Below are 26,983 nucleotides of genomic sequence, written 5' to 3'. Positions count from 1 at the left end.
AATTTTTTGAATAGCATTATACCCTCACTTAAGGGTCATTCCCTCATTAGTGAAGGAATGACAAATTTAGTAAAATCGGATTTTAGTAGTTACTCCTAATTGATATTAGAGTTCATTTGTATACAAATATTCTCAAACTAGGAAGTAACTTATGACTATTCAGTTCTCATGCATTATTTTACTTTATTTTTCTATAAAAACAGATGTGAGACACAATGACGGATACAACATAAAACCTAATCTGTTTTTATGCTTTAATCGAGTGCAAGAAAAACTTCCGACAAGTTAAGACCCAAATGTGGTGTAATACCTTTCTGGGTTTCCAGCTGTAAATTACCACACTTTTTGCAAAAAAAAAAAAAGACTGTTGTGAAAGAATAACACTAATTGCTGGGAACAAACTTAAAAACAATTATGGGAACTAATTTTTAATGGTATTTTCACTTATATTATTCAACATTTCAAAATAAAAACTACAAAAATGTGAACTTATTCTTTGTTTGCATAGAAATAATTTTTATTTATTTTTTGCAAACAGTGGGGACAAGGGAGAGAAGGACATGATTTGAATACTTTAGATTAAAGACATTTAAAATAAAATAGAAAATTTACTTTTAGTTATCTTATTAAATTCTGTCAAATTATAACAAGGACTGAAAATGAGTTTTTATGAGAATTACACAAATGTATAAGTGAATGTTATCACTTTGGAGATACTTATTACCGAGGATACTGTAGCTGAAATTCAAGTTTAAACAGATGACAAAAATAGTGAAAGCGACGATGATAACCAAAAATATGAAACATTTCTAGCTGAACCATCCCTGGCATACTCCGATAAGATTTTCTGAGAACTCGAAAACTTAACATTTTTTAAAAAGACTGGTGCAAATGCTGTTTCTAAAATACAGTTACACAAGAAAATGAATGACACAGCAACTTTGCCAAATTTTCTAGGTACTGTAAAGAAATTTTGAAAATAATAAGCACATTGCTTTTTTTATGAACCGGTTTTTTAAGATTACTCTGATAAAACAAGCTAATATCACGGTCTCTTGGCACACATTATAAAGCAGTTGGATGCACTTCAACAGACATTTGAATCCTTTTCATACAATAGTACAACTGCCTTGATTTATACATTGCAAAACTTGTAACAATGTTTTGTAAACCTTGGGAAAAGTTTCACATCTAAATGCCTTCATTTTCGATTTTGGCCACTACTTGCAACTCATATCTAATTTACACCTCCTTATTAATTTACAAAAGGATCAAAATGCACCTGCTAATATACAAGTTAAAACCTATGTACATTCTTCTAATTTACCACGTAGAAGGCAAAAATTCTTTATGTACACGTAAAACCTATTCAGTAGGATTCTTCATCTTTACAAATCTGAATAGTAGGCACTGCAGGAACTGTGCACGAATAGTTCGTTAAAAGGTAGACCACTGCTTCATAAGTAGCCATCATGATGGCTGTATTTGGAATTTGCCTGACAAGCTGAGTACCAAGGCCCCTGTACAATCCATGGTAGCTTTCTTCTTTGAACACCAGTAGTAATGTTTGAAAGAATGACTTATACTTGTCACCAACTTGGCGCAGTCGTGTTCTTACTACTTCTGCAGAAAAAGAAAAAAAAAACAGAGTTAATGAAAGGTAGTAAATTAATGTGTCAGTGTAGCTGTAGGAACTTCGCACATTTTCAACATAAAATGGGGGGGAAATTCTTTTACTTCAATTGCATATATTAAATCCTTCGATTATTAAGAGGAATGTTTTCTTTATACATTTTCGAAACTTTTATTTGTGTATTAATATTTTGATATGTATATTACGTTGATTAAAAAGAGCAGGCAAAAACTTTTAAAGCCTTTAAATTCAGAATATTAAAAGTAATTAAAGACTTTGTTCGTGCTATGAGAAAAATATTACTGGTTTCTGTGTGTTTCTAAACATACAGAACTTATCTTCATTAAATTAGTAATTACTAAATTATTTCTGCACAAGTATATTGTCCAATCTTCGATCATGTTATGCTAAAATCTTAATCATTCGAGAAATAATTTTAACACTTACATGATTTTAACTTAAATAAAATTTAAATAATTTTGGAATAAGAACAAAGAGGGAAAACAACTCTTCTGGAATTTTAAGTATGACTAATTTCAAAGTTACTGTTGGATAATTTAAATATAATTTTCTTTTGATAATTGAAAATATTTAGCACTTCATTTATGGAAGCTTTCATTCTACAAAAGAAGTAAATTAAAAATATTTTCAAACTGGAATACTTTTTTGCTGAATACGTTAAAGGCAGGGTTCATACTCTATATGGATAAAAAAATTCCATGACTTTTCTACAACTTTTTGATGACTTCATAAAAATTTTCATGATCTTGTTATATGAAGAGAATAGTACAAACTTGCCAATTTTTGGAAATAAGCCTTAGCAAAACTTTTATGTGAAAGCCTCATCAAAGCACTTACTTGTGTTTGAAAAAATATCATTGTACACCAAAAAAACGAATCTATATTTATTTGTCTTCATCATATAACTTTCAGTAAAAATACAGTGAATGTAATATAATTAAATGTTTAATGTCTAATAATCTTTTTATAAACAGGCAGAATGATAATGAATAGGACAAAGGTTGAATGAGTCATTATTACATTTCAATAAATTTGCTTCAAAAGTTGTCTTTTTGTGTCAACAACATATTTAATCATAGTAAATTGCTCTTTCTGAACCAGATATTGATATTGATGCAATGGCGTACCTAGCATGTGTGACACCCCCCCTGCCCTTGCGAAAATTTTCAAATTTGTAGTCTTAAAAATGCATTTTAGCTTTATATTTTTCAAAAACTTGCAATATCACTTTGGGTGTCACCCCTTCATACGAGTAACGCCCAAGGCGGACCGCTCCCCTAACCACCGTAGCAACGCAACTGATTTTTAAAAAACAAAAAAATTCAGCAGTGAATAAATCTTCTGATTTACTTGTAAACTTCTTTCCACATGTTCAAATGCATATAATTTAATAGGCTCAGAGATTACAAAACATAGTGTTTAAGTCCTGAGATTGAGTTTTGCATGCCATATGTTGGGCACTCTATTGTTTTAGAGTATTATAATTCCTTTATTTCTGTATGCAATCGCTTGACTAAAGTTTTTTATTTTCTAAAACAGGGTTCGTACTCAATTTCAGAAATAAAATGAAGGAGCTTTGGAGGAGTTTTGAAGGAGTAAAATGAAGTTTTGAAGGAGTACTAACGGGCCGACCATAAATGATGTTGCACTTTTTTTAAAACACATTTGGCCCCCTTCCCCTTTGTCACAAAGTGTCACACTTCACCTTACTACTCCTACTGTCATATGTTAAATTTTTTATAAACATATTGTTATACTGTGTGATATCACTTTTTGTCACCCTCCCTCTTCCTCTTGTCACAATTTAATGAACCTGTCTCCCCCTCAACGCAAGACATCACTTGTGGATGTGGATGACCCTTTTTACGCTATCATAACTGTGATTTACTAAAAAAAATTTTTTTTTTAACACCATCACTTAATATAGTACATCAACTAATGTATTTTTTAATTTGTAAATAATAATTAGACAAATTGAATTTTGCTGCTGAGAGTGTGGTAGAGGAAAAAGCTATAATTATAAAACTTGAAAACATAGCCAAGCACCATTCAAGCATGTTTTACTTCATTTATAAATTGTCTTTGTCATCTGATAGTATATTCACCTTCAACTTTTACGATCAGTTTGTAAATCACATCTTTATGAAAAAAATAAATATACGAAATTACTACATCAAAATTTTCCTTATACCTTTGTCCTTGTGACGATGTTAAGTTGTCGATCGAAGTATTTTAAGTTACTCTCATAGAGGAAAATTATGTAGTCTTGAACTAAAAAAGAAGGAGTTTTGAAGGAGTTAAAACCAAAATGAAGGAGTTTGAAGGGCCCTTCACAAAAATTTCCTGAATGAAGGAGTATTGGAGGAGTTTTGAAGGAGCGTACGAACCCTGTAAAACCTTCAACAAATTAAGATAAACTCTGAAAAATTTAATAATCAAATTTTTACAAGTGATGGAAATGAACTCGGATGCAACTGAATTGCGTTTTTTGAGTGAGCGTGGCAAAATCAAGAATGTGTAACTTTGCTACTACAAAATATAAAATATAGGTATTGACATTAATGGTAAATTCAAAGTAAGAGTGATGTGCAAGCAATAAAATACCATTGCAAAAAAAGACGAGCGGCTGCAACAGAAGTGGATGTAATAAGATTTCAAAATTCAGATTTGTTTTGGGGATAATTCAATTTTCCAGTTTCACTAGATTTATGTGCAATACTGTTGATTCACTTAAGATTTTTAATGCGCGTTTAGCTACTGCTACTTTATCTTTGCCCCAGGACATTTTCTCATGCCTTTAAAATAAATTTCCATGTCTTTGAAAACTTCAATTTTCCTTGATTTTTCCAGGTCTGAAATTTGCTTATTTTTTCCCCATGACTTTCCAGGATTTCCATGACCGGTATGTACCCTGTAAATGTTTCTTTTTTTTCTTTTTAATAGTTAAAAAATCAAAAAAGATCCACAGGTTTTCGAAGAAAGTAGTACAAATACCTCATACTGTATTTTCTTGGCACAAGACTAGTAGACAGGTTTTAGGATGGTAATTTTATCATTTTTTAATGTTGTACATATTGATTTCAAAATGTACTTGCAAAAATTATTAGTTATCTAGTCAAATTAAAAGTTAGGCATCAAATGTAAACAAGATCTCATGAAAGCTGCATATTTACAGGAAAATCATGCAAAAATAATTTGGACAGAAATTGCAAGTTACAGCACAAATTTTGAATTTTAGAGCATTTTTTAATATATATTCTTTATATATAATATAGACTGAGTAGAATAGAAAACAAAGTCTAAAGGTATAGCTTTTAGAAACAAATATTTAAAATTTTCAAACAATTTATCAATTTTGCACTTACATATCTGTTGTACCATCGAAGGCTATGGCGATTTCATGTATTTCCTTCCGTTTTCATAAATTTTTAAAAGCTAAGAAACATTTATGGATGTACATTATTCTCAAGCAGGAGCCAATCAGGATTTTCCCCCTCACTATTTATTTTTGTGTAAGTATGACATCATGACAATTTAAGAATTTTAGAACGAAACAACAAACTATCTACACACCCCTCAACCCCAGATTCCTTATGAGCTTCGTAGCAACCTTTAGTGAACATAATTTTCTCCCCTAACCTTTATTTTTCATGAGACAAACAGTCTAAAGAGGAAAAAAAATTCATGAATGTCTTGGGGAAAAAAATTCGATATATAGAGATTTTTTCGATGTATAGAAACAATTTTTCTATCTAATGAACATAGAAATTTGTTGAGATTTCGATATATATGGAGGTTTGACTGTATTCATACTAATAGATCTACTCTATAGTGTCATGATATCAACAAATATGCAATTTCAACAAAATGAAAATACAAATAAATCCATGAAATCACCACTGATGGTATTAGATAAATATTTTCTATAAAAAATTTTTTTCACTAATTTTGCCCCCCAAAATATCACTAGTACATGCATTCTACTATTTCAATATACCATTGCTTTAGCAACCACTTAATAATGTTGTAACAAAAAGAAGAAAAATCAAAATAACCACCAAAATAAAGAAAATCTTACCATGTGGATAAGCAATACAGGAGGCACACGTTTTAGAAATGGCACCGGCACACATGAAATCTACAAAATCTCTGGGAGACTTTTGATCATCCTGGTAAGTGTTACTAGCTCTCCTTTCGTGCAGTTTTGCTTTGATGAACTCATAAATAACAAAGTGAATAATAGTCTCTGAGATGCCAAAATAGGATGCTGTTATCCCTTTATAAAAACCTATGAGGCCTTTGGAATTATAAATATCTTTAATGCACTGAACAGTTGTGATGCTGCTACCATAGGATCTGAAATAACAAATGTGGTATTGTTATTCTGAAATAAATTTACATATTTCTTTAACTCAATCGAAAGTTTAAAAATAGACATTTCCTTTAAAAGAAGTGATGATCAATAGATTTTACAGCACAATGATGAAAATAGAGGGGGAAAAGTCAGCTCTTAGTTAACACAAACAAAAATTTAAATCAATTAAACATTGACACTAATGAATAGGGTGGCAGAAAGTTTTGGAAATTGAAAAGAAAAATGGTAGGTCTCCATGAGGTTTAACTTATATCTCCTAATTTATTACTTTACTTGTTTTTATTGGAGAACAAGAGGTTCCGTCTAGAACTAAATGAGCCTACTTTCCCGTATACCCATACTACTTTCTAGTACCTGATCAATATTCTCAAAAATAGCTAAAATCGCCAATTGTTTCTAACATAATTTTTTAATATTTTAAGCTGATTTCTAGGAATAAAATATGCCTCACTCATCTAAAAAATTAGATGAGTAAAAAAAATAAATAAATAAATAAACGAACAAATAAAATAGCAGCACCTTTTAAACAAAGCAGCTAATACACTTTTTTCCATTAAAAAAATTCTTTAACAGCTTTCAAAACAAAAAAATAATAATTAAAATTAATAAGCTTATTAAAATAAATACATCATATCAAAAAAAAAAAAAAAATTAAAAAAAAAAATCGTTTCTTTTTCCCTATTGCCAAAAATATTTTTTTAAATTTATTAAGGCTTTTACCAAAATAAATAAAAACAGTAAAATGTCAACTCAAAGAAATATTCACTTCAAAAAAAAAAAAAAAAAACATCGTCTGCGCATATCTTTATGTAAAAACATAAATGACTTTCAAGTTTATCCACCAAAAACTGAATACCTGAGATAAAACTTTATCGTGAAAATAAAAACAAGTCATATTAACAATAATCATTTCACAGTTAAAACCATAGCTGCGGAGTCAATCTCAATTTGGGATGAAAGAGTTGGGGTCGAATATCCAAGAGTCGGAGCCAGTCATTTGTCCTCCGTGTATAAATTTTTGCCAAAGCTACGAAGTCAGAGTCGAAGTCCGACTAATTGTCGGGAGTCTGGAGTTTGTCGTCAAGAGGTATTTCCAACAAAATTTGTTTGAAATAAATCCGCCTTCAAGTACGGAATCTGCATTGACTTTCAGTTTCCCCGTAGGCGCTAATGTTAAGGCATTTGAACTGTTCAAAATGGAACAGAAAATTGTTCAAATCAAAAAGATATTTTATACACAAGTTTTTCATCAAAAGTTTTTTCCTACAAAGTTTGTTTGAAGCAAATTCACTTCACAGTTCGGAATTGAATTTCCCTGTAGGCGCTAATGTTAAGTTTTTTTGAACTGTTCAAAATTGAACAAAAAATAGTCCAAATCAAAAAATGAAATATAGGAATGAGGTGTCCTCACCGAGATCTTTCGAACAAAAAAATATTTGTTCAAATCGGACTATTCACTCAAAAGCTATAAGGGGGGACAGACAGACAGACAGACATTTTTTCCCATCTCAATACCCTACTTTCCAATTTTTAATTTTTCGATATTTATTTAATTATTACTTTTTATTTTTGACTTTTTTTTTGTTTTTTGTAATATTTTCAAGATGCATTAAACCTTCTTTCATACTTTTTTAGTCTTTCTCTGACTGTTACTGGGAAAGTAGGCTAAAAAATTGAGCTATAAGACATTTTGATGCAAAATTTATATGTTTGGGAGAGAAATAGAATCAACATAAAAAGTGAACTCTCTATTATAAAGATAAGATTTGAACAAAAAAAAAAAAAAAAAAAAGAGAAAAAATACATATTTGAATTAAGGCAATGCATCAGTATGTGTGAACTATTATTGTTGCAATGGAATACCAATTTTACATTAGTGATGAAAAAGGCACCAAGAGGGAAAATGTAAATTCGAAAACAGAGGTTAAAATCCAAGCACATTGTTTAAAAATTGATACTATCCCAATGGACTAGTGGGAAAATCTCAAATGTTAACTTTTTTGTACACAATTTAGCACATTCTCTATGAACAATTACTTGAAAAATTTGCTTCGTTGTTTGCAATCAAATAAGAAAGTTAAAGAGGTCTAATGGGCCATTTTGTCCCGCATGTGAAGCGTCATTTAGTTCATTAAAAACAATAATTTAAAAGGGTTATAAACAATGTTTTGTTGTTTAAAAATCATAAACGTATTTTATTTCTTAGGGGCAAAAAATTTTGTCATTACCTTTTCAAATCATTACTTTTTACTGAAATGTATGAAGTGTCATGTGCCGGAAAAATGGCTACTTTTTGGTGGAGTGGTCTTATATGTAATTTTTGTAAATAGTTTAAATATTTTTTCTCAAAGAAATAAGATATGCTTACTTGACATTAGAACATTAGTTTTTAAAACTTAGTTAGCTTTGGCATTGCTATGTGATAGATCAAAAATATTAACTAATTAATACAGCAAATTACAAGAGGTTGACTTTGACTGTCTTGTATGCGATGTGACACATGCAAAAAAAAATTGTTTTATATAACAAAATTATTTGACAAAAACATAACTGTATCAGTAGAATAAAATCTAAATATTAAAAAATGCGCTTACTCCAGTAAAATGCCGAAATATTAAGATTTATAACAAAACGTTGGAGCAATTTTGAGTCTGATTTTCCTGCATGTAACAGTGAAAGGGCCCTCATGCTTTGACAATAAAGACAATAAGACAGATTAGAAAAATTGCCACAGAACAGCTTTAACTGCTAGGAAACAAATTCATAAGATAAAAAATACCAAGAAAAAAAAAAGGCTGATGTTAGTCTTGTGAGAAATATGAGTATGATCTGTTTCAAGAAAAATGTACTAAGTGAATTTTTTGAAAAGAAATCTAGAGTATTCTAACATTATTGATGTATCAATTTTCATGGACCTGCAGAAAATGAGGTCTGAAGTGCAATAACATATGAAACGGACAAAGTAAAATCCGGGTTCCATTGCATTATAAGAAATGTAGCACATAATTTATACAATTTTAAATTATTTTTACTTTGTAAGACAAAAGTTGATCAAATCTGAATGGATTTGTTTCTGGGAAACTGTTATGAAGAAAGAAACTTTGGTCAACACCTTTTCTTTTGATAGAGCAGGACTGAAGCTTTGATACGACCCTAATATATTTTTTTCATACTTTTTCTTTTTTTTTTCAGTTTTTTAAAAGATTGGTGATATTTTAAGTTTGAAAACAGCATATTTGAAAAAATACACAACAATTAACATGAATAAATTAAAATACAATTTTGCTGAAGTAAAATACATTAAATTTATAATAGTTAACATGAATAAATAAAGCAAATAAAAAAATAAATAAATATGAAAGCGAAAATTTACCGTTGATCTAACTGAAGTCTAGTTTTCACAAACCAAATGGGATTGGTTAGAGAACAAGACATGAAACCTACAATAAAAATTATAGCATCAAAAACCAATTATATTTAAAAATAAACATATCAAGTCAAAATACACAATACAGAACCATTATATATGCATTCACATTTAAACCTACTTTTGAGCAGGAATAAAAAAAGGATCACATTTTGAAAAAAAAGCTTTTTTTCCCTGCAACTTCATAAGTTGATCACAGCTTTCCCCAGGATTAAAAAAGGGCAGGGTGCTGTTTTTTTAAACAAGGCACTTTTTGTAGAAAAGGGCATTTTTTCGAAACAAAAAGGCATGTTATTGCCTCGAAGCATTGGTGGATATAGTCTTAGGACACGTACTGTTATTCCTAGGTACAAATATCTAACTGTCGCAACAATAATAACTTTGAAATATTTATGAATTACTTGCTAGGACAATTGAATAGTTTATAATAGTTTAAAAAACAATGTGATAACTACTCCTTCAATTCTTTCAGCTGTTACTAGCTGTAACTTAAAAAACTTTTCAAGCCAAAAGTAATAATTGCTTTTGGAGTAACCACCATAAGGAAATAAAAACCAATAAACAGCACTAGTTAAAAAGCACTTGGTATTTGTTATCAATAGATAAGTCATTTGTTTTCAATTTAAATGTTCAAAATCAACCACATTCATCTTTTACATGGGGATTTCTTTGTATTTTTAGCATATTCTTGCCTTTTTTTTTAATGCCACGTGTCACGAGAAATATTGGCGTTTTGCTATAAATCTACAGCAATCTTTTAGCAGCTGCTTTCGGTTTTCGATATTTCTTATTATTTTTTCAGTAGTACACAATAGGAAGAAAATTGAGCAAAAATTTAAACGTATTTTTTGGGACCAAAAAATGCTTTGCGTACCTATATTGCATAATAAAACAGAGCATATTATCCATGAATTATGCGCAAAAACAACTGTTTCAGCAACTAATCTCGATTTAGATTATTATAGACATTATATTTAAAAAAAATAATAAAAAAATAAACGGATTTCGGACATTGGTGGATTTTAGGTCGGTGGAATTGTGGAGCTGCACTGCACATGCTTAATTTTAAATTCAAAATGTGAAAGCACTATTAAAAACTTGAATTTGAATGGAAGATTAAAATGCAGTGTTAACTTAACGTTTATCTGACTGAAAGTGAAGAGTTAGAATTATATTAAAACACATGTCAATTTGACAAAGAAACACTTCTCTAATCATAAAGGAATAAGAAGGAAGAATGACACCCAGTATTCTTTGCTGGAAACTGGTGTAAACAGCCCCTCATTATTGAATAAAAGCGATGCAAACCCTGAGGCGGCAAGGAGTACGGAAGTAATTCTGGGAATTCAGCAGTGGCTTATCAGTAAAGTGAAAGGTCCTTGGAAGAATATTGTTTAGCTTCTACAATGCCCAATTCTCATTGTTAGCTCAATGGCAATCTAAGTTGGGAGGAGAGGGGGAAGGGCAGATATTCGCTATTTTCACATAGAAGAAAGACATCGTAGGAAAAACAAGGAGAGGGGACACTGGCTCTGTTCCTTTTCCAAGTAAAAATCTTAAATCCAAAGGTGACAGTTCATGATCAAAAAGGCTATCAGGGCGCCGTTTTACCGATAAAATGGCAAGTTGGGCATGTTCTATGAATCAAAGGGCACGTTGGGCGAAGTGCCCTCCCACCCAAGCCTGGGGGTGGGTCTGAGTAGATAAAAATACATTGTTTGCAAAACATTAAAAAACACATGTGGAAGATGGGCGACACAATTAAAAATAAAATAAAAAGAATTGAACATATTGAAAAGTTTCAATTCTGTAATATTCTTCACCAAGTTCCAGTACAATTTGCCTTTGTCCCCTTAACTTCTGAAATGTGAGACGTAATGGAATTTGTTGTTGTTATTGTTTACAATCCTTCATTGATCCAGCAGCAGCTAGATCAGATTCATGATGCCATGAACCCTAGCGAAGTCAAGCACCAGTAGTGGGCTAGCACAGACATCTGCCAGAGTGAACCCCAAACAATCAAGGATGTGGTCGGGGGATGCCGGTTTCAGATTGCATTTGCTGCACAAAGAGAAGATCTTACACCCAGAGTCGAAAATCATGTTTATCAGATGACCACTTATGAGTCTCGAGATGGCCGTTTGATCATGTCTGTCACCCTCGAAATCTAATGAGCCTCCCGGTGTCTTCCTGCAGTACCAGGGATGGGCGGGAGGGGTGATCCAGACTTGCCTGTCTCCTTGTTTCTTCATAGATAAAATTTCCTTATAAGTTAATGTGAAGTCCTTGTTGGGCAACTCTGAACAACCTCTTTTAGCCAAGATGTCTGCAGCTTCATTGCCATGGATGTTTACATGAGAGGGAATCCACTGAAAGTGGACTTCCCTTGGTTAGATTTTTGAGATGGGTGATAATCTGAATACCTACAAGGTCGCACACAATGCTCCAGTTCTGTAGGTATTGAATCGAGCTCCGACTATCAATAAGGATCCAAATGTCACCATATTTAGTGTCGTGAAGGATGGTATTTAATCCTTCATTTATGGCGATTAATTCACTTCTGAATACCGAACAGTTATCCGGGTTGTGTCTGGAAAGCTGAACAGAAAGACTTTCGATAAAGACTCCACTCCCAGCGTTAGTAATGGAATTTTGTCAGGCTTTTTGGACAACAGCTACCGTCCAATCAACCACTATTCTTTTATTGTCAGGAATATCAGATAAGCTGGAGGAATGCCCTTTTCAATCAACTTTCATTTCTTTTAGTCAATGTTAAGTCACAATGATCAAAATGCTCTCGAATCTCAAAGATAAAAACATTATTTTTATTTTGGTAAGATTGTTATTAAAATTGATTTGGAGCTAAATCTGGGTTTAAATGGTTTTGTTGACCAAAATCAATAGAAATTTAAAGTAACCATTAGTAAGGGAAGAAAACTAATTTGCTCAAGCAAATTAAAGATTTTACAATCAAGGATCAAAAGTTTTTCTACACTGTTTCTCATTTTAAATGTTATTTTTTTCTTATTTCAACTTTTTGTGCTCTCAACAATATAGTTGATAACTTCCTTTTTTTTTTAAGTTACAGTTCTGTTCAGCTATCGTTTCTGTTTTTTTATTATTACTAAATAGCTTACAAAATGAACAGTACTAAACGCTTTAAAAGTCATGCCATAGATAATACACTAAGTAAGCATCAAAAAGTAAAAATATCTATGCAGTAAGAAATGAGCACAATTTTAACAATAAACAAAAAAAAAAAAAAAAAAAAAAATTCATTTATTGAAAGAAATTTCATGAATTTTTAAAAAGTGCCAAACATAATTACATTTAAAAAGGTTTAAATCCTTAATAGAATAAAATACTGCTCTTTTTCATTGCTTGTGAACTTTCAATAATGCTTGCAAAGTAAACAAATAAATAATTGTTTGTGAAAAAAGAACAATAAGATAAGAAAAAATTTACTTTGAAAAAAAAAATGGCAGTAGAAAAAGAGTTTTAGCTTATGTTGAGGGAAGCCCTTTTAATTTGAAGTAAAATACTTATTACTCCAGTTGTACTTAACTTAAAAGCATCTAACAAGTTCTATCTTTTTTAAAATTTTAAATGATTAAATATGTTTCCCCACCACATTAAAGAAAGAATGTTAATTGCCTTTTAAAAAATATCTCTACTAATAACAGTCCTATAAAGTTAATTATTAGTTCCTAGGAATATTTTGAATTGTTTCTTTCCTGGCTTGACCTGAAACTAATTAGAAGTTCTCGAGGAAATAACAAACAAATATACATGTAATTATTTAAATTTGCTTATTGCACAAGACTTACTATCTACCAATCACAAAGACAATAGAATGAAAAATGCATTTCCACAGGAAAGAGAAATCCACATGCAAATGTTGATTGTTAAATGAATGAACATTGTAATTTATTCAGTTTACAAAATATGAATATTAAACTTGAAACAATTGGGCAATAAAATACATAAATATTACCTGCACTAGCTGCAGAGAAAATATGTACAATAGGTGTATCTGGAGTGAGCTTTTCATTACAAAAGTTCTTTGTATGAGAATAGGTGCAGAAATATACAGCCCTAAAAATAAATATTCAGAATTATTTACATACATCCATTAAAAATATTAATAAATTTTAAATCAATAAAATACTTAACTACAGCTGGAAAGCAATTGTTTAGTTCTAGATGATTTTTTTAAACATTTTTTAAACAAGAGTTTATGATCATCTATATTCCTATATAATACATAACAATTTAAGACTTTATACATTAACCATTCTTATTCCTAAATAACTTCCATTGTTAGATAGTTTAGCTGTTTGCTCTTAATTTGATTAAAAAGATGGTCATTTAGCTATAAAGGTTTTAATTCCAACTTTCAATGAAAATAAAATATGAGCTGCAGATAAATGAAATTACATCCTAATTAGGAAAGATTGAAAAGAATTTCACATGCACAATTTTAGTGAAAAGAAAATTAATTTAACTAATGCCAATAGTCCCTCCTACTAGCCGCGTTCACAACACACACGTTTCTACCACTCAAATAACATCTCTGGCTCCGAAAAAGCAGGTTGAAAATTTCCCTGCTTCCATATTAAAAGAGGTTATCCATTGTACCAGAGAAAGTGGTTTTTACCCAGCATCCTTAGTGGCTATATCCAACAAGTAGACAAGCTAGTTTTGCGTAATGAATTCTGGGTAAAAACTCGGCATTTACTCCAGAAGGAAGCAGGAGGAAAAAAAATCCACATTTCCCTGGTATATAATCAGAAAGGGGGGTAAAAGGCAAGTTATTTGCAGGGTCGAAACTGTCCATGTAAATGCGTTTACTATAAACGATGCTTTGCAGAATGACCTTCTCTTACTACAACCCTTTCATTGTAGCAACTGCTGCAAGTTGAGTTCAGTTTGTTACTCCATAGGAGGAATACCATTTTGACGTCAGTTTGAATTTCAGGCTTTGGGATAAAAATCAGGATACTTAATATTCTTTTATATGTTTAGCATATACAGTGAAACTTCTACAAACAAACACCTCTATTAACGATCAATTTTCAAAAGCACCGATTTTTCCCTTTATCTACTCAATGTTAAAATTCTTCTAGAAACGACCAGCCAACTTTCATCAACACTATGAATGACCACCGGCTGGCTCTTTGTTAAAAAATTTCTTGCACACTTTTCTGCACAAAAAAAAAAAAAAAAAAAAATTCACATTCCAAACTGGTCAGCTGATCTTGACGCATTGTTTACAGATGGCAACAGGTGCAAGGAAGGGGTGACAAGTCACATTGTTGATAATCCGTATCATGGGTGCAAGTTTAGTGATGTGTTCAAGACGGAAAATATTTTCAGCTCCCCCTCCCCCCCGCCCGCATGTGGACTTAAGGAAAAAATTGCATGTATAAATATAGCAGATTTTAACAATGCCAGTTTTGGAATCTATTTGATTTAAATTGTAATATTTAAGTGTTTTGACATCATAATTCCAAAAAGTCTAAAATCCGGCAATAAGGGGGGGCCTGGGGGCTCTCCCCCAGAAATTTTTTCAAATTGAAGTCCAAAAAACGCTGTGGTAGGCCATTTTGGTAAAGTTCAGGGAAAGGAGGGGTTCAGGGACTCTTACATCAATTATTTCAAACTGATAGTCCCAAAATCACAATATTGGGCAACCTTCAAAAAATATTAAAGAAAGAGGGGGAGGAGGGGACGCTATGGGCTTTCCCGAAATCGAAGATTTAAAAAGGAAATTGTAATTTAAATTTCATAACGTTTTTCCGCTTTTTGAATGCACTATTGAAGGGATGGATTTCAGGAACCCTCCTTCGGCAATATTTCGAAATTGAAGTTTCAAAAACGCAAATTTTAGACGATGTTGGATAATGTAAGGGGTAAAAGCGTTTGCAGCACCCCATCATTAGTTTTTTGCCGATACTAAATATTTTTGTTGTAGCAATAAAATCGCTTAGGACATAAGATTTTCACTTTTGCAACATAAATCAGTTCTGATTCGAAAGTCTACCCAAGGTAGCGCCAACAAACTAGAAAAGAAGGAAAGGTGGGGGAAGGGTAAGGCCGACTAATGATAATGAACTGTCACCATTCCCCCACAGTCTTCATTTGAAAAAGAATTCTTTTATAAGATAGCAGGTGGTGAAATTAGCAATAAAAAAATCGCTTCAGTGAAGTAGATATATTTTTTAAATAAGGTACCCTTTCCAACATTCATTAATTAAAAAAGAAATAGGGGAACTGAATCCTAACTCCAGGCAGGGTTCCCGAATCGCATCCCTCTTAAGGCACTCAACTATAGCCTAAAGTGGCGCTTTACATATTTCAGCATCAAAGAATTTTCGGAAGAGAACTCCCGAACCCCTTCCTCTGAGTTCACCACAAATATCCTAAATTTCAATTTTTAAGGCTTCACTTTCTAAATTGTTTTGTAGGAATAGCACCCCTCTTACCTATAAACATTACTTATGATCGCCTAAAAATTTTAATACTTTAATTTTGGAAACTTTTTGAAAAAATCTTCCTACTCCCTTCTCCCTTAAGTCATCCAAAGATAGCTCAAAACAAAGCACTTAAAATTTTAGAAACTAAAATGTTTCGGGCTGGGGGTGCAGAATACCCCCCCCCCCCCTCTCATTGTGTTTACTAAACGCAGTGTAAGTTTTTGTTTAAGATTTATTTTTCTATTGAGAGAGCAACTCCCTTCCAAACATCGCCGAAGACAACCCAAAGTTTTAAGACTTCAATTTCGAAAATGCTTCGAGAAAGACCCCTGAATTCCCTAACTATTAACTCACTCAAAAATAGCCAAAATAGCATTTCAATACTTCGGGGAGAGAGACCCCCCCCTCCCCGAACTCTTTCCTCTAAGTTCATTAAATTTTACTAAAATTTGCTGTTTCCCCTTTTCATCACCGAAGATTTAAGAATTTAAATTCTGAAACGTATTGAGAGAAAGCCTTCGAATTCCCTCTTCTTAAGTCTTCCAAAGATTACCTAAAGCTGAGTTCTGAATACTTCAGCTTTGAATATTTTTTGGGAAAGGAGAACCCCGAACCCCAAGACGGTCCAGAGTTGCGCTTTTAAGACTCCAGTTTCGGAATTTCGCCTAAAGAGATCCCCCTCCCTCCCTCTTGACATTGCCAAAGACAGCCTAAAAGATTTAAGACTTCAATTACAAACAGTTTTCGGGAGAGGGTCGCAAATGCCCTTTAACTTAAGTCATTTAAGTATAGCCTCAAATAGTTTTTAATACATCAGCTACAAAACATTTTCATGTTAGAACACCAAAACCATCTCTCATAAATTCACCAAAGATTGCCTAAATTAGTGTTTTTAAGACTCCAGTCTTCGATTCTTTTTAAAACCCACTTTTATATCATTAGAGACAGCCTAAAACTTTTTGACTTTTAAATTTTTAAGAGTTTGCACTGGAGAAATATCGATCCACTCCTAGCTTCAAAAATATTTTCAATTCAGTTTTTCGATATTTTATACTGTAACCCGTGAGTAACCCCCCCCCCTAGATTGTCCAAGATATCAACGTTTTAAGACCTCAGTATCGTGGGTTAATTTGCGGACAGATTACCCTTTTTGCAAGAGCAGCGTTTTTTCGCAAACTCGTGCTGCCGTTATTTTTCTCCTTTCCTTTCTCTCCCTCCCCCCACCCATATTTCCATTCTAGCGAGTGTTCGAATCAATGACATTAGAATTTAGTGATTCCTCAAGTCATTGTCAAAAATGCAGGAACGGTTTGCCCATAGGTGTTTCCAAGCAGCTTGAAATCTCCCCCCCCCCCCCCCCGATTATTTCCAAAATTCCCATTTTCATTAAAATCTTCAAAATCCTTGATAGTTTCTGTTTTACATGGTATGTGGACGCCCTTTGCTGTGGCGAAAATATTTCATCTTGTCAGCAATCACTCTCAATCGGTGATGCAGATTCAACTCTTAAGACATTTTAAGAGTGTACATAATTTTCATTTATGCGTGTAAAGTTTACAAAAAAAAAAAAAAAAACACAAATGAAAAAAACGAAAGGATGATCGAAAATAGCATGAGAAAAGGCTAAATTTTCAATTAGAGCCGATTGCTTCGAAAAATCAGGGAGAATAGCGAGCAATCCTTGGTCTGCAATGCAGCGAGTTGGAAATAAAGCTATACTTAAAAAAAGTCAAACGGCGCGAGCCGAAAAGCCACTCCTCCAAAAGTACGTTGCAAACAAAACAAGCACATGGCGGAAAACCGAGAGAATGTCGATGTAAATTCGTGGTTATGGAACGGTTCAGTAATATTAAAGCATATTTTTGAAACACACAAATTTTTTCTTTTTTCATTCAAAATTAAAAGAAAGTCACTGAATTTCTTTCCGTCCCGACCTCCGTCTCGGAAATTTTGTCAAGACGGAAATCCGTCCTGAGACGGAAGGTCTTGCACCCATGGGATCTCTCTATAGCTTGGTAAGCACCTTTGATGTGAAATGAAGAGCCTACAAGAATGACAAGTGCACTTCAGCTAAAATTCTCGTAAAACATGTCCAATAAACGAGTAACTTCAACCTTGGAGCAACAAATAGAAGTGATCGAGTCTTACGAAAAAAGAAATTCAGAGAGGAAGTTAGTAAATATTTTCGGTTGTGCATAAACTGAAATTAATAAACGAAAAGACAAAATTAAAATTCGTAAAGAATAGGAAACATTCAAGAATCTAGGCTTATAGAGAATTTGGGTGGAAATTTTTTTTAGGGACACAAGTATTGTCACAAACGCAAAAAATATAAACAATCTAAAACTTCTTCATATTTTTAAGTAAGTTTGAAAAATGCATATGATGTAGTAGTGCTTGTATGATGCAATGTTCAATAATTAGCAAGGACAATTTGCATGTTTCTTTAGTCCATAGAATTTGCAAATTTACAGTATTATTTTTTTGAAATTTTTTTGGCGATTTTAAGTTGACACTTCTTTGAGCAACCACCTCTCTTAATGACCACTTTTTTGCAGAACACAGGGAGGTCGCTGTAGAGAATTTTTTTTTTGCATACATTAGACTTAGTTTTATCTCCACTTTTTTATGAAAGGTTTTAATTGTGCTATTTAATCAAATTAATAGTCACTCATTGAGAGAAAAAAAGTGCTGGGAAACTAAACCTTAAAAGAGAAAAACGACGACAGGAGTCCATAAGGCAACATTAAATAATTCACAAAATAAAATAATCTGCTAATAACATTCAACTATCTAAAAAGTTGTTAAATAAATAAAATAAAAGAATGTGAAAAAATCTGATCATAAACTTTCCTGAAAACTTGATAGGAACTGATAGTAAATAGGTTGTTATAGTGCAATTTTGTTTTGACAGTAGGGATTGTTATAATGAACCTCAACTGTATTTCTCAAGATTTTAAAAAGTTTTTCTTTGTTTATTTTTTGCATTTTGATGCTTTTTTAAAATTGTTGTTTACATGTTTAACTGTTGATTTAAACACAAAGGTTTTTACATGTTTTTTAGATGTTAATAACCAACATTTGTTCTTGTTCCATTAATATCCAATACTTCAAAGCTGTTGATCATTACATACCTTGATGGAGCAACTCCAACCAGATTTGGACCAAGACCTTTAAATAATGCTCTTGCACCTTCTGTTTCTACAATGTGCCTGTAAATAGAACAAGCTTATACTTTAAAACCCATAAGATTTTTAGAACTGAAGGCAAAACATGAGTAAAGTTCAATTTGAGTATCAGTGAAAAATCAAAAGAAAAAACCTTCCCCATAATAAGAAAATTTAACCTATAGAAACTGTTAGTTTTCCCTCACATGTTTAAACCGATGAAAGTTACAAATTTAACTAGAAAGTGTTGTAATTCCTAAAATTACTTTAATAAGTGAGAATATATAAATAAAATAAACAACTGAAACAATAAAATTGTAAACAAAAAGCAAATACATTAGTAGACCTTTCATTAAAATGTTATGAACACATTTGACATCATTATGACATCAGATTATAGAAAAAAAATATTCACTTGAAACAACATTCTCTCAAAAAATAATCATCTGATTTACACACCAATTGAAATGTATTCATAAAAACATAATAAATAAATTGGTTCTTGAAAACTAGAATCTTTATTTAGTAACCAAACATTTTAATAGAAATTCATTTACCTTCATTAAAAATAGTTTGTAAAATTTTTAAAACAACGTAAAAGAAATTAAAAGAAATACGAAAAAAAAACCTTGGTAACAAAGACTTAATATAATGATGCTAAAAATTACATTGACGTAGGGTGGTCTGCTTTTTTCGCTCTCGAAAAAAACCGCCTTGGACAAAATATTTTGTTTTTGCAAACAAAATATTATTTTCTCCATTTCGTCTAGTTTTATCGGTAAATAAAAAATTTCAGACTAAAAAATAACTTAGGAGTAACAAATTAATATTTCGATTCTTCTCATTGAAAGAACATTTTTAATCGAATTATTACACATGTAGTTGTATATGCACAATATGTTAAAGATTTACTAGCTTATTTAAAAGTTTTTTTAATGGTTGCACATTTTTAAAATGTGAATATTAACATTAAATTTTAATGCATTTTATAGCAATCATGAAAAATTTACTTTGTTACATAATATAAAACATGTGTTTCAAATATGAATATCATATAATGAAGTAAAAAATTGGTGTTAAAAAAGAAAATGTTCCATTGAAATAAAATCAAGTTTGTTATCAATAATAATTAAAACTTAAATCTGCACTTCTTTGTTTTTGGTTCAAGTTTCTGTTTACTATGCTTTCAGTTTTATTTTAATATCTAATTGGATCAAAAACAAAACTTTTCGTTTTTTGATATGGGTTTCCATTCCTTTTCAAAAATACTTAAACCTTTAGTTGATAAATTATTTAAAATCAGAGCTCATTAAATACAATACAAGTGTTTACTGTTTTAAAACACGTATTAGCTAAATCTGCTTCGTAAAAAAAAAAAAAAAAAAATGAAGCGGCAAAGCAAAAAGTGCTGCTTAGAAGAACTTTTGTCATGCAAATCTGAAATTTAAAAATAGTCAGCTAAATTTGGTAGAAAGACATTTTAAAACTGTTGACTATGAAATGCAAATTCAAGATTCAGAGATAGAGTATGTTTAGCTAATTTTAACACTTTTTTTTAATGCAAGATGTTATTTACAATATTCATTAACTTTATATTTGTTTTTATTATCTTTAATTGATTGTAATTATTAAGTTCATTTTTATTTTTATCATGATCAAAAAAAAAAAAACCCTTTTTTAAAAAATTATTTACAATATCATATTGCAAATTATGTTCCACCGCTATTTTAGTTCAGCAACTTTGATTTTAAAGTATAAAATTGCCTTAAAAATAATGCACATTTTTTTTTTTTTTTTTTTTTGCATTAATTAGATTGTAATTAAAATACAATCATTGTTTCAACTAAATGATTAATTTAAAGAATTTCTACTTTAATAAATAAGGTAACTGAATTATAAAAACATTCTATTAATACATCATTGTAATAATTGTAGTATTAAATATAGTAGTATGTATTTAAAATCAAAGGATTCTCATTCAGTCCAATTTCAATTTATCTATTTTGACTATTTCTTCCATGGTCCCAGACTACTTACAAAAAAAAAAAAAAAAAAAAAAAAAAGCGGATAAAATATCAACATTTAGGTGTGTGTGTTTTTCAAACTTTTTAATGACAAATTGTATTCTGTTATGAGACAAAAAAAACTTATGTAAAGTATAAGTATAAAAAGTTAAGCATAATTTTTTTTTATTGCATTTCAAGAGCATGCAAAAAGAGAAGAGATCTTTAATGCTTAAAAGCTTGCTAATCTGAAGATTCACACTTTAGCAATAAGTTAAGCAGATAGATTTCACAAACAAGAAGATACAAATAAAAAGAGATCTACATATCTCTAAAATTAACTACAGTAAAACCTGTGAAGTTGACCACTTTTTTCAGGCACAGAATTAGCCCTTATCCTATAAATCAACCTCTGTAAGTTGACCACCTGTTTAAGTTTACCACTAAAGTAATGCACCACAGGGGTCAACTTACACAGGTTTCACTGTACTAAATAAAAGAGGGAAAAGGAAGGGCGATTAAGGTTTTACAGGTATGAAAATAAGATATTCAGGGTGAAAGGTTGTGTGTAACATAGACAAAGAAGATAAAACATTTTTAAAACAGTTTAAAATTAGCTCAATTCAAATTGTGATACCCAATAAAATGTTAAAATTACAGCCACTTGAATTCCTTTTATTTATTTATTTATTGACAATTATCGACTTCAACTGTTAGCGCATTAAAACTTTTAACAATATCATTCCTTTTTCAGCCTACTTCCCGTAAAAGTCACAGAAAGAAGAAAAAATAGCAATGTATCTAAAAAAATATCGCTAAAAACAAAAAAGCAAATCACAAGTAATACATGGGTGAACGTGGACTCAAGTAAAATTTTCTGTTCAATTTAGAGCGTTTTGAAATCAGACTTTAATTATTATCACCCTGTAGATTCATTTTAAATTTTGTAGGACATTTCATGTCACCATTAAGATTGAAAAGAAATAACTATGCTAGTTAAGGTTACAATTAATGGTGATAGAAAACTTTCCAAAGAACTTCACAGACATTTTTTTTTTCTATAGTTAGATTTCTAACACTGAAAACATGAGATTTGATGAATTTGTGAAACATTAAAAGGGGCTCAAATTAGATATTTTTTAGGTTTTTTAAAAACTGGTGTTCTTAATGGAATACAACCATTGTAACATTTTATTTTACAATTGGCCTTCAAACTTTTAAAGGCAATATCATCTTATGTTTACAATAATAAATGGACAAAATTTCCCGAAAATGATTAATATTTCAAGTCTGTTAGGGTCTTAAAATTCTTTTTCATGAGGGTAAAAAAAAAAGAGATTAAGAAAAAAAAATCCATAGTCAGTGGTTTTAAAATCCAGGAGTCTGAGTCTCAGCCTATCATTTTCCCTCCGACTCTGCAGCCCTGGTGAGAAAACTAATATTAGGTACAAACTAGATACTAACATCAAATTGTGCTGTACATAGCACTATTTCTCCCTACAACCGAGCAGAAATGATTTAATAAATTTTCCAGGCAGGTCTGCAAAATAATTTTTCATCAATATTTGAGTTTTTAATCTTTCTTTTCCTTAAAGCTTTGATTTAACAGGCTATCAGAATCTGCAATAACAGTTAAAGGAAGAATAACAGATTACTAAACTACGGATCAGTGGAAGTATTTGTTGTCACCATCCGGTACAGGAAAAAAAAAATCCAAAACATTCTTATAAAGTATGTTAAATTTTAGGTAAGAATGTAGTCGAAAGAAATTAAAGTTATAATTAAAGGAAAAACCTAAAACTTTCAATTTGGAGCTAAAAAACCAACTTAATAACTTGACCAATGACCATGGACAAATTGAAAAAAAAAAATGAAAATTGCTTTACTTGTTAACCTGATACAACATATCATTTTTTGTGCTGGGTTTCAATGTTAATATATATTTCATAATAATAAAAAATTAAAAAAAAAAGATAAAATAAGAAAATTTTTATAGATAAAACATTTTGAGAAGGTAATTATTTTTGAAAAGCAGAAACTTTTTTTTTTTTTTTTGACTAATGATAAAAAATTGTTAAAAGTAAAAGTAACTATCAAAATATATCTAAAATTCTTGCAAAGAAAATATTATAGTTAAACAACATGTTATTCACAAATGCATGAAGATACACAGAACAGAAACACTAAATGTTACTGCTTACAAAAAGTAACAGTAAAAGCTTACATAACATTTAAAAACATCAAAAAGCAACTTAAAAGACAGCATTTTTATATTAATTGAAGTGCTGTTAATGTTATTATCATCACAAAAATGCATCACAAAAAAAAAAAAAAAAAAAAAAACATTTCATAAAAAAATATGAAAAGAAAAAAGACTAGTCCTCTTAAGGTTTGAAAACTGCAATTTATCACAAAAAAGCAAGCTGTTTTAGCGATTTTCAAAAGACTTGTACACTCCAGGCAAAAGTTCTAATCTTCCAAGGTGATTCAGTAAATGAACAAAAATTTATTCAAAAAAAAAAAAAAAAAAGGAAAAAGAAAGAAAAAAAGAAAACAAACCAAATAAAATCCATTTTTTCAAAAATATGAAAATTACAGAAACAGAAAAAAGAGCATCAAAATAGTGTTTAAATTCTTGTTTTAATATAGAACTAAATAAAATTATGAAACAATTATCAAAGTAAGCAGCATCACCTACTCAAAAGGGTCCACTAATTTCAGCATCAAAAACTGAAATACACAATGAAAGTCTGCAGACAAATGGTTAAAGTCATGCAGTTTAAAGAAAAAAAAACTTTCAAATACAAAAATTTTTAAACGAAAAGCAGATTTACAAATTAGTTTTTATTAAAATAATAATAATCTATTTTTCTGACTTATGCTTATGAGATTAATTAATAAGAGTGGAAATTTAATTAACAGAAGTAGAAATTCTGGTAAACATATAATTAAAACTAAGAAAATGTAAAATATGAAAGAATAATTAACATAATCGATTTTCAGAAAACCCAACAAATTTGAAAGTAATTTTATTTCACAAAATATTGGAACTGAAATATATCACACTGAAGCTTCCAGAAAAAGACTATTGCCAAAATTTCTTCCCTTAGAGGTAGTAGAAAGACTCACAGAAATTACAAGTGACAAAAGACAAAGGAAATCAAAATTTAAAAATTTCAGATACAAATAATTAAGATCAGAGATATTACCTATCCCCTCCCCCGTCCCCCCAAAAGGTGGGAAAATACTCCATTATATTTTTTTTTGGAAGAAAGGAGATAAGAAAACCATAATAAGAAGGACCATAAAAATGATCAATTCCATTTTAAAAAACTTATTTACTAAAGATGAAACGAAAGATAACAAGGAAAGAAGAAATGTGAACTACTAATGCTAGAATTTTTGCATTAAAAAATGCAGCAACAAAACACTAAATTATAATACTTTAAAATCCAGTTGCTTCATTTTCCACAAGACAAAATTTTAATTTAAAGTATGTATGACAACATTTTTATGGCATATTTCTAATTTTCAATGCTCAAAAACCACTTGCAGAAGCATTAAAAATAGTTGGATCAAGATACACCGAAGCAAATTCAATGTATAAAGTTAGTTTTAGAATTGTACCAAAACTTACGTGGAAGAAATAATCGAGATGAAATGTTTCGAAAGAAATCAATACTACTCCCAAATAACTAAAATTTTAGCTTAAAAATCCTGCAGCTATCCAAGCCTATTGCCAAAACAACAATGCTTGATATTTCATATTAATGCTAAAAACATTTTAATCTTTAATTTTTCATGGAACAAAGTTTCAGGCAAATATGGCCTGAAAACAAAAGATTTCATGAAGAACCTACCATCATAGCGACTTACCAATTTTTCCAGAAATATAAAAGGCTATATTAAAGAATGTTTGATCCATCTCGTGCAAGACAGCCCGGAGACGCTTTGTTAACATCTCCCACCTGATTCAAACAAACACAAGTAACAGGACATGCACAATATATTTACTCTATCAAGCTGTCAAAATCTTTCATTAATTGCTAGGAATGCATGCACTTAATGTTTTCCAGAAGAATTTCATCAAAAATTTAATATTTATTTGGCAGACTCATTTATAAGTATCTTTAAATAGAACAGTTGTGCTAACTTTAGGATACCCTTTTAATTTGTAATATAATCACTCCCAAATCTGACAACAGCGAAAATCATGTTTTGTCAGTACACTGTACAGATGTTATAAATCCAAAATTTTGCTTTCCGGGTCAATGTTAAGCCTAACAGTTTGATCAAACACATAAACAATTACTTTTCCTTTGATGGTAAAATTTTATATTATATATTTTGTTTTTGAGCACTAACTAAAACATATTGCTCCCTAAAAATATTTAAGAGTGTTGTGGAATATTTTTCTTCATAATAAAAATTTTTTCAGCAAATTTTTTTACATTTTTATTTCATATATTATTTTACAGACTAATCCTGACACTTTTTCAAACATCATATAACACACATAAATAGCAAAGAAAGTATTATATGTTCAAGTTAAAACAATTCAATGCAGAAATAAATGAAAATAATGTAGCAAATAACATTAGATCAAATAGGAAGGAGTAAAGCAGCATTGAGACCTAGAGACCTCTATGGCATTGCATGGGAGGAGGGGGATTCTAATACATATTAGAGTAAAAATTTAAATACTTGGCAATATAAAATACTTTGTGTTTAGTAATGATGCAGCAAAAAGCGACTTATGAGTGACAATTTAATAGCAACATTTTTGTAATGAGATAATCAGATAAAGACTTGTTCAGTTGAAGAATGAAGTTTTCACATGGATCAATCCATTCGAATTACTTTAATAAAAATATAAAAGAAAACTCTCTGAATCAAGCAAATATTTTAAGTTTTTATAAATTCACTACTTCAAACAGTAACTTTTTTTGAGTGGGATTCAATACAAAATTTTTTTTCCAGTTGGTATAAAAATTCAAATAAATACAGAGTCTTATAATTATTTACTTTTTATAAATAGTAAAATTATTTACTGATAATGACCCGTTTGCAAAATCTGGATGAAATCTTGATGATAAAGAAAGATTTTAATGCAATTATATTACATAAAACTAAAATCAATCATGTGATCAAAACTCGTAGAATTTATACTTGGGCTAATCTAAAGAAATTAATATGTTTTATATATTACATTTCAAAACAAGAAACACTGTAACGGCAATTATTTAAAGTTTCAATTTTTTTCCTTATTTTTAATTCTGTATATTTACATGTAAGGAAAAATTAACATTTTATTTAATAAGAGAACCTAACGTTAGCACAATGTTTGCAATCAGAATAATTTTACAAAACTAAGTAATAATTAAATTTCAGCTTTAACTTTTTAACATAAACATAATCACTAAAAATCCTCTATGGAAGTTAGGCAGGGATTTAGCAGTACACACGCACATAATAGTTTTCAATCTCCAACCTTCTTGAAACTTTACAAATTAGTTTATAATAGACAAAATCCCTTGTATTCAGCAAGAAAACACAAAGCCCCAACAGATGTCACTGTGAACATGACAAACTTTTATTACCTGATTAGCATCATAATTTGATGTGCACGAAATTACTTCTTAATGCATCAAGGTAGTAGTTTTTACATAAGTAAAATTGACATTTTACTATGAATTTACACTGCGGTTAATGTGGTAATATTGTTTTAGATTAGTACAATTACAAAGTTTTATGCTATTTATTTTTCAAACTATGTTTTAAAAAAATTCCATATGTAATATAATATGTAAGTATTGATGGATAAGAAGTACAGCAAAGTCCCCTCAGCTCACACATAAAGAAAAACCTCCTCTGACTGAGT

At 30.4% G+C, this 26,983-nt stretch overlaps 1 protein-coding gene across 1 annotated transcript in view; it reads right to left on the bottom strand.

Annotated features, from left to right (window-relative positions):
• Nucleotides 1-2: 2 nt before the first annotated feature.
• LOC129227297 (solute carrier family 25 member 36-A-like) overlaps nt 3-26,983 on the bottom strand; it is a 33,357-nt gene continuing 6,376 nt past the window's right edge. Inside the window, exons 3-7 of the mRNA XM_054861835.1 lie at nt 19,067-19,144; nt 13,451-13,551; nt 9,403-9,469; nt 5,733-6,010; nt 3-1,623 (exon numbers count right to left, since the gene is read on the bottom strand). Coding sequence (XP_054717810.1) covers nt 1,370-1,623; nt 5,733-6,010; nt 9,403-9,469; nt 13,451-13,551; nt 19,067-19,144 — 778 coding nt within the window. The 3' untranslated portion in view covers nt 3-1,369. The remainder of the gene's footprint in view (nt 1,624-5,732; nt 6,011-9,402; nt 9,470-13,450; nt 13,552-19,066; nt 19,145-26,983) is intronic.

The sequence above is a fragment of the Uloborus diversus genome, chromosome 8 (genome assembly GCF_026930045.1).
Source record: "Uloborus diversus isolate 005 chromosome 8, Udiv.v.3.1, whole genome shotgun sequence".
Lineage (NCBI taxonomy): Eukaryota > Metazoa > Arthropoda > Arachnida > Araneae > Uloboridae > Uloborus > Uloborus diversus.
The sequence above is the reverse complement of the archived record's forward strand: the minus strand, read 5'-3'. Positions and strand labels throughout refer to the sequence as shown.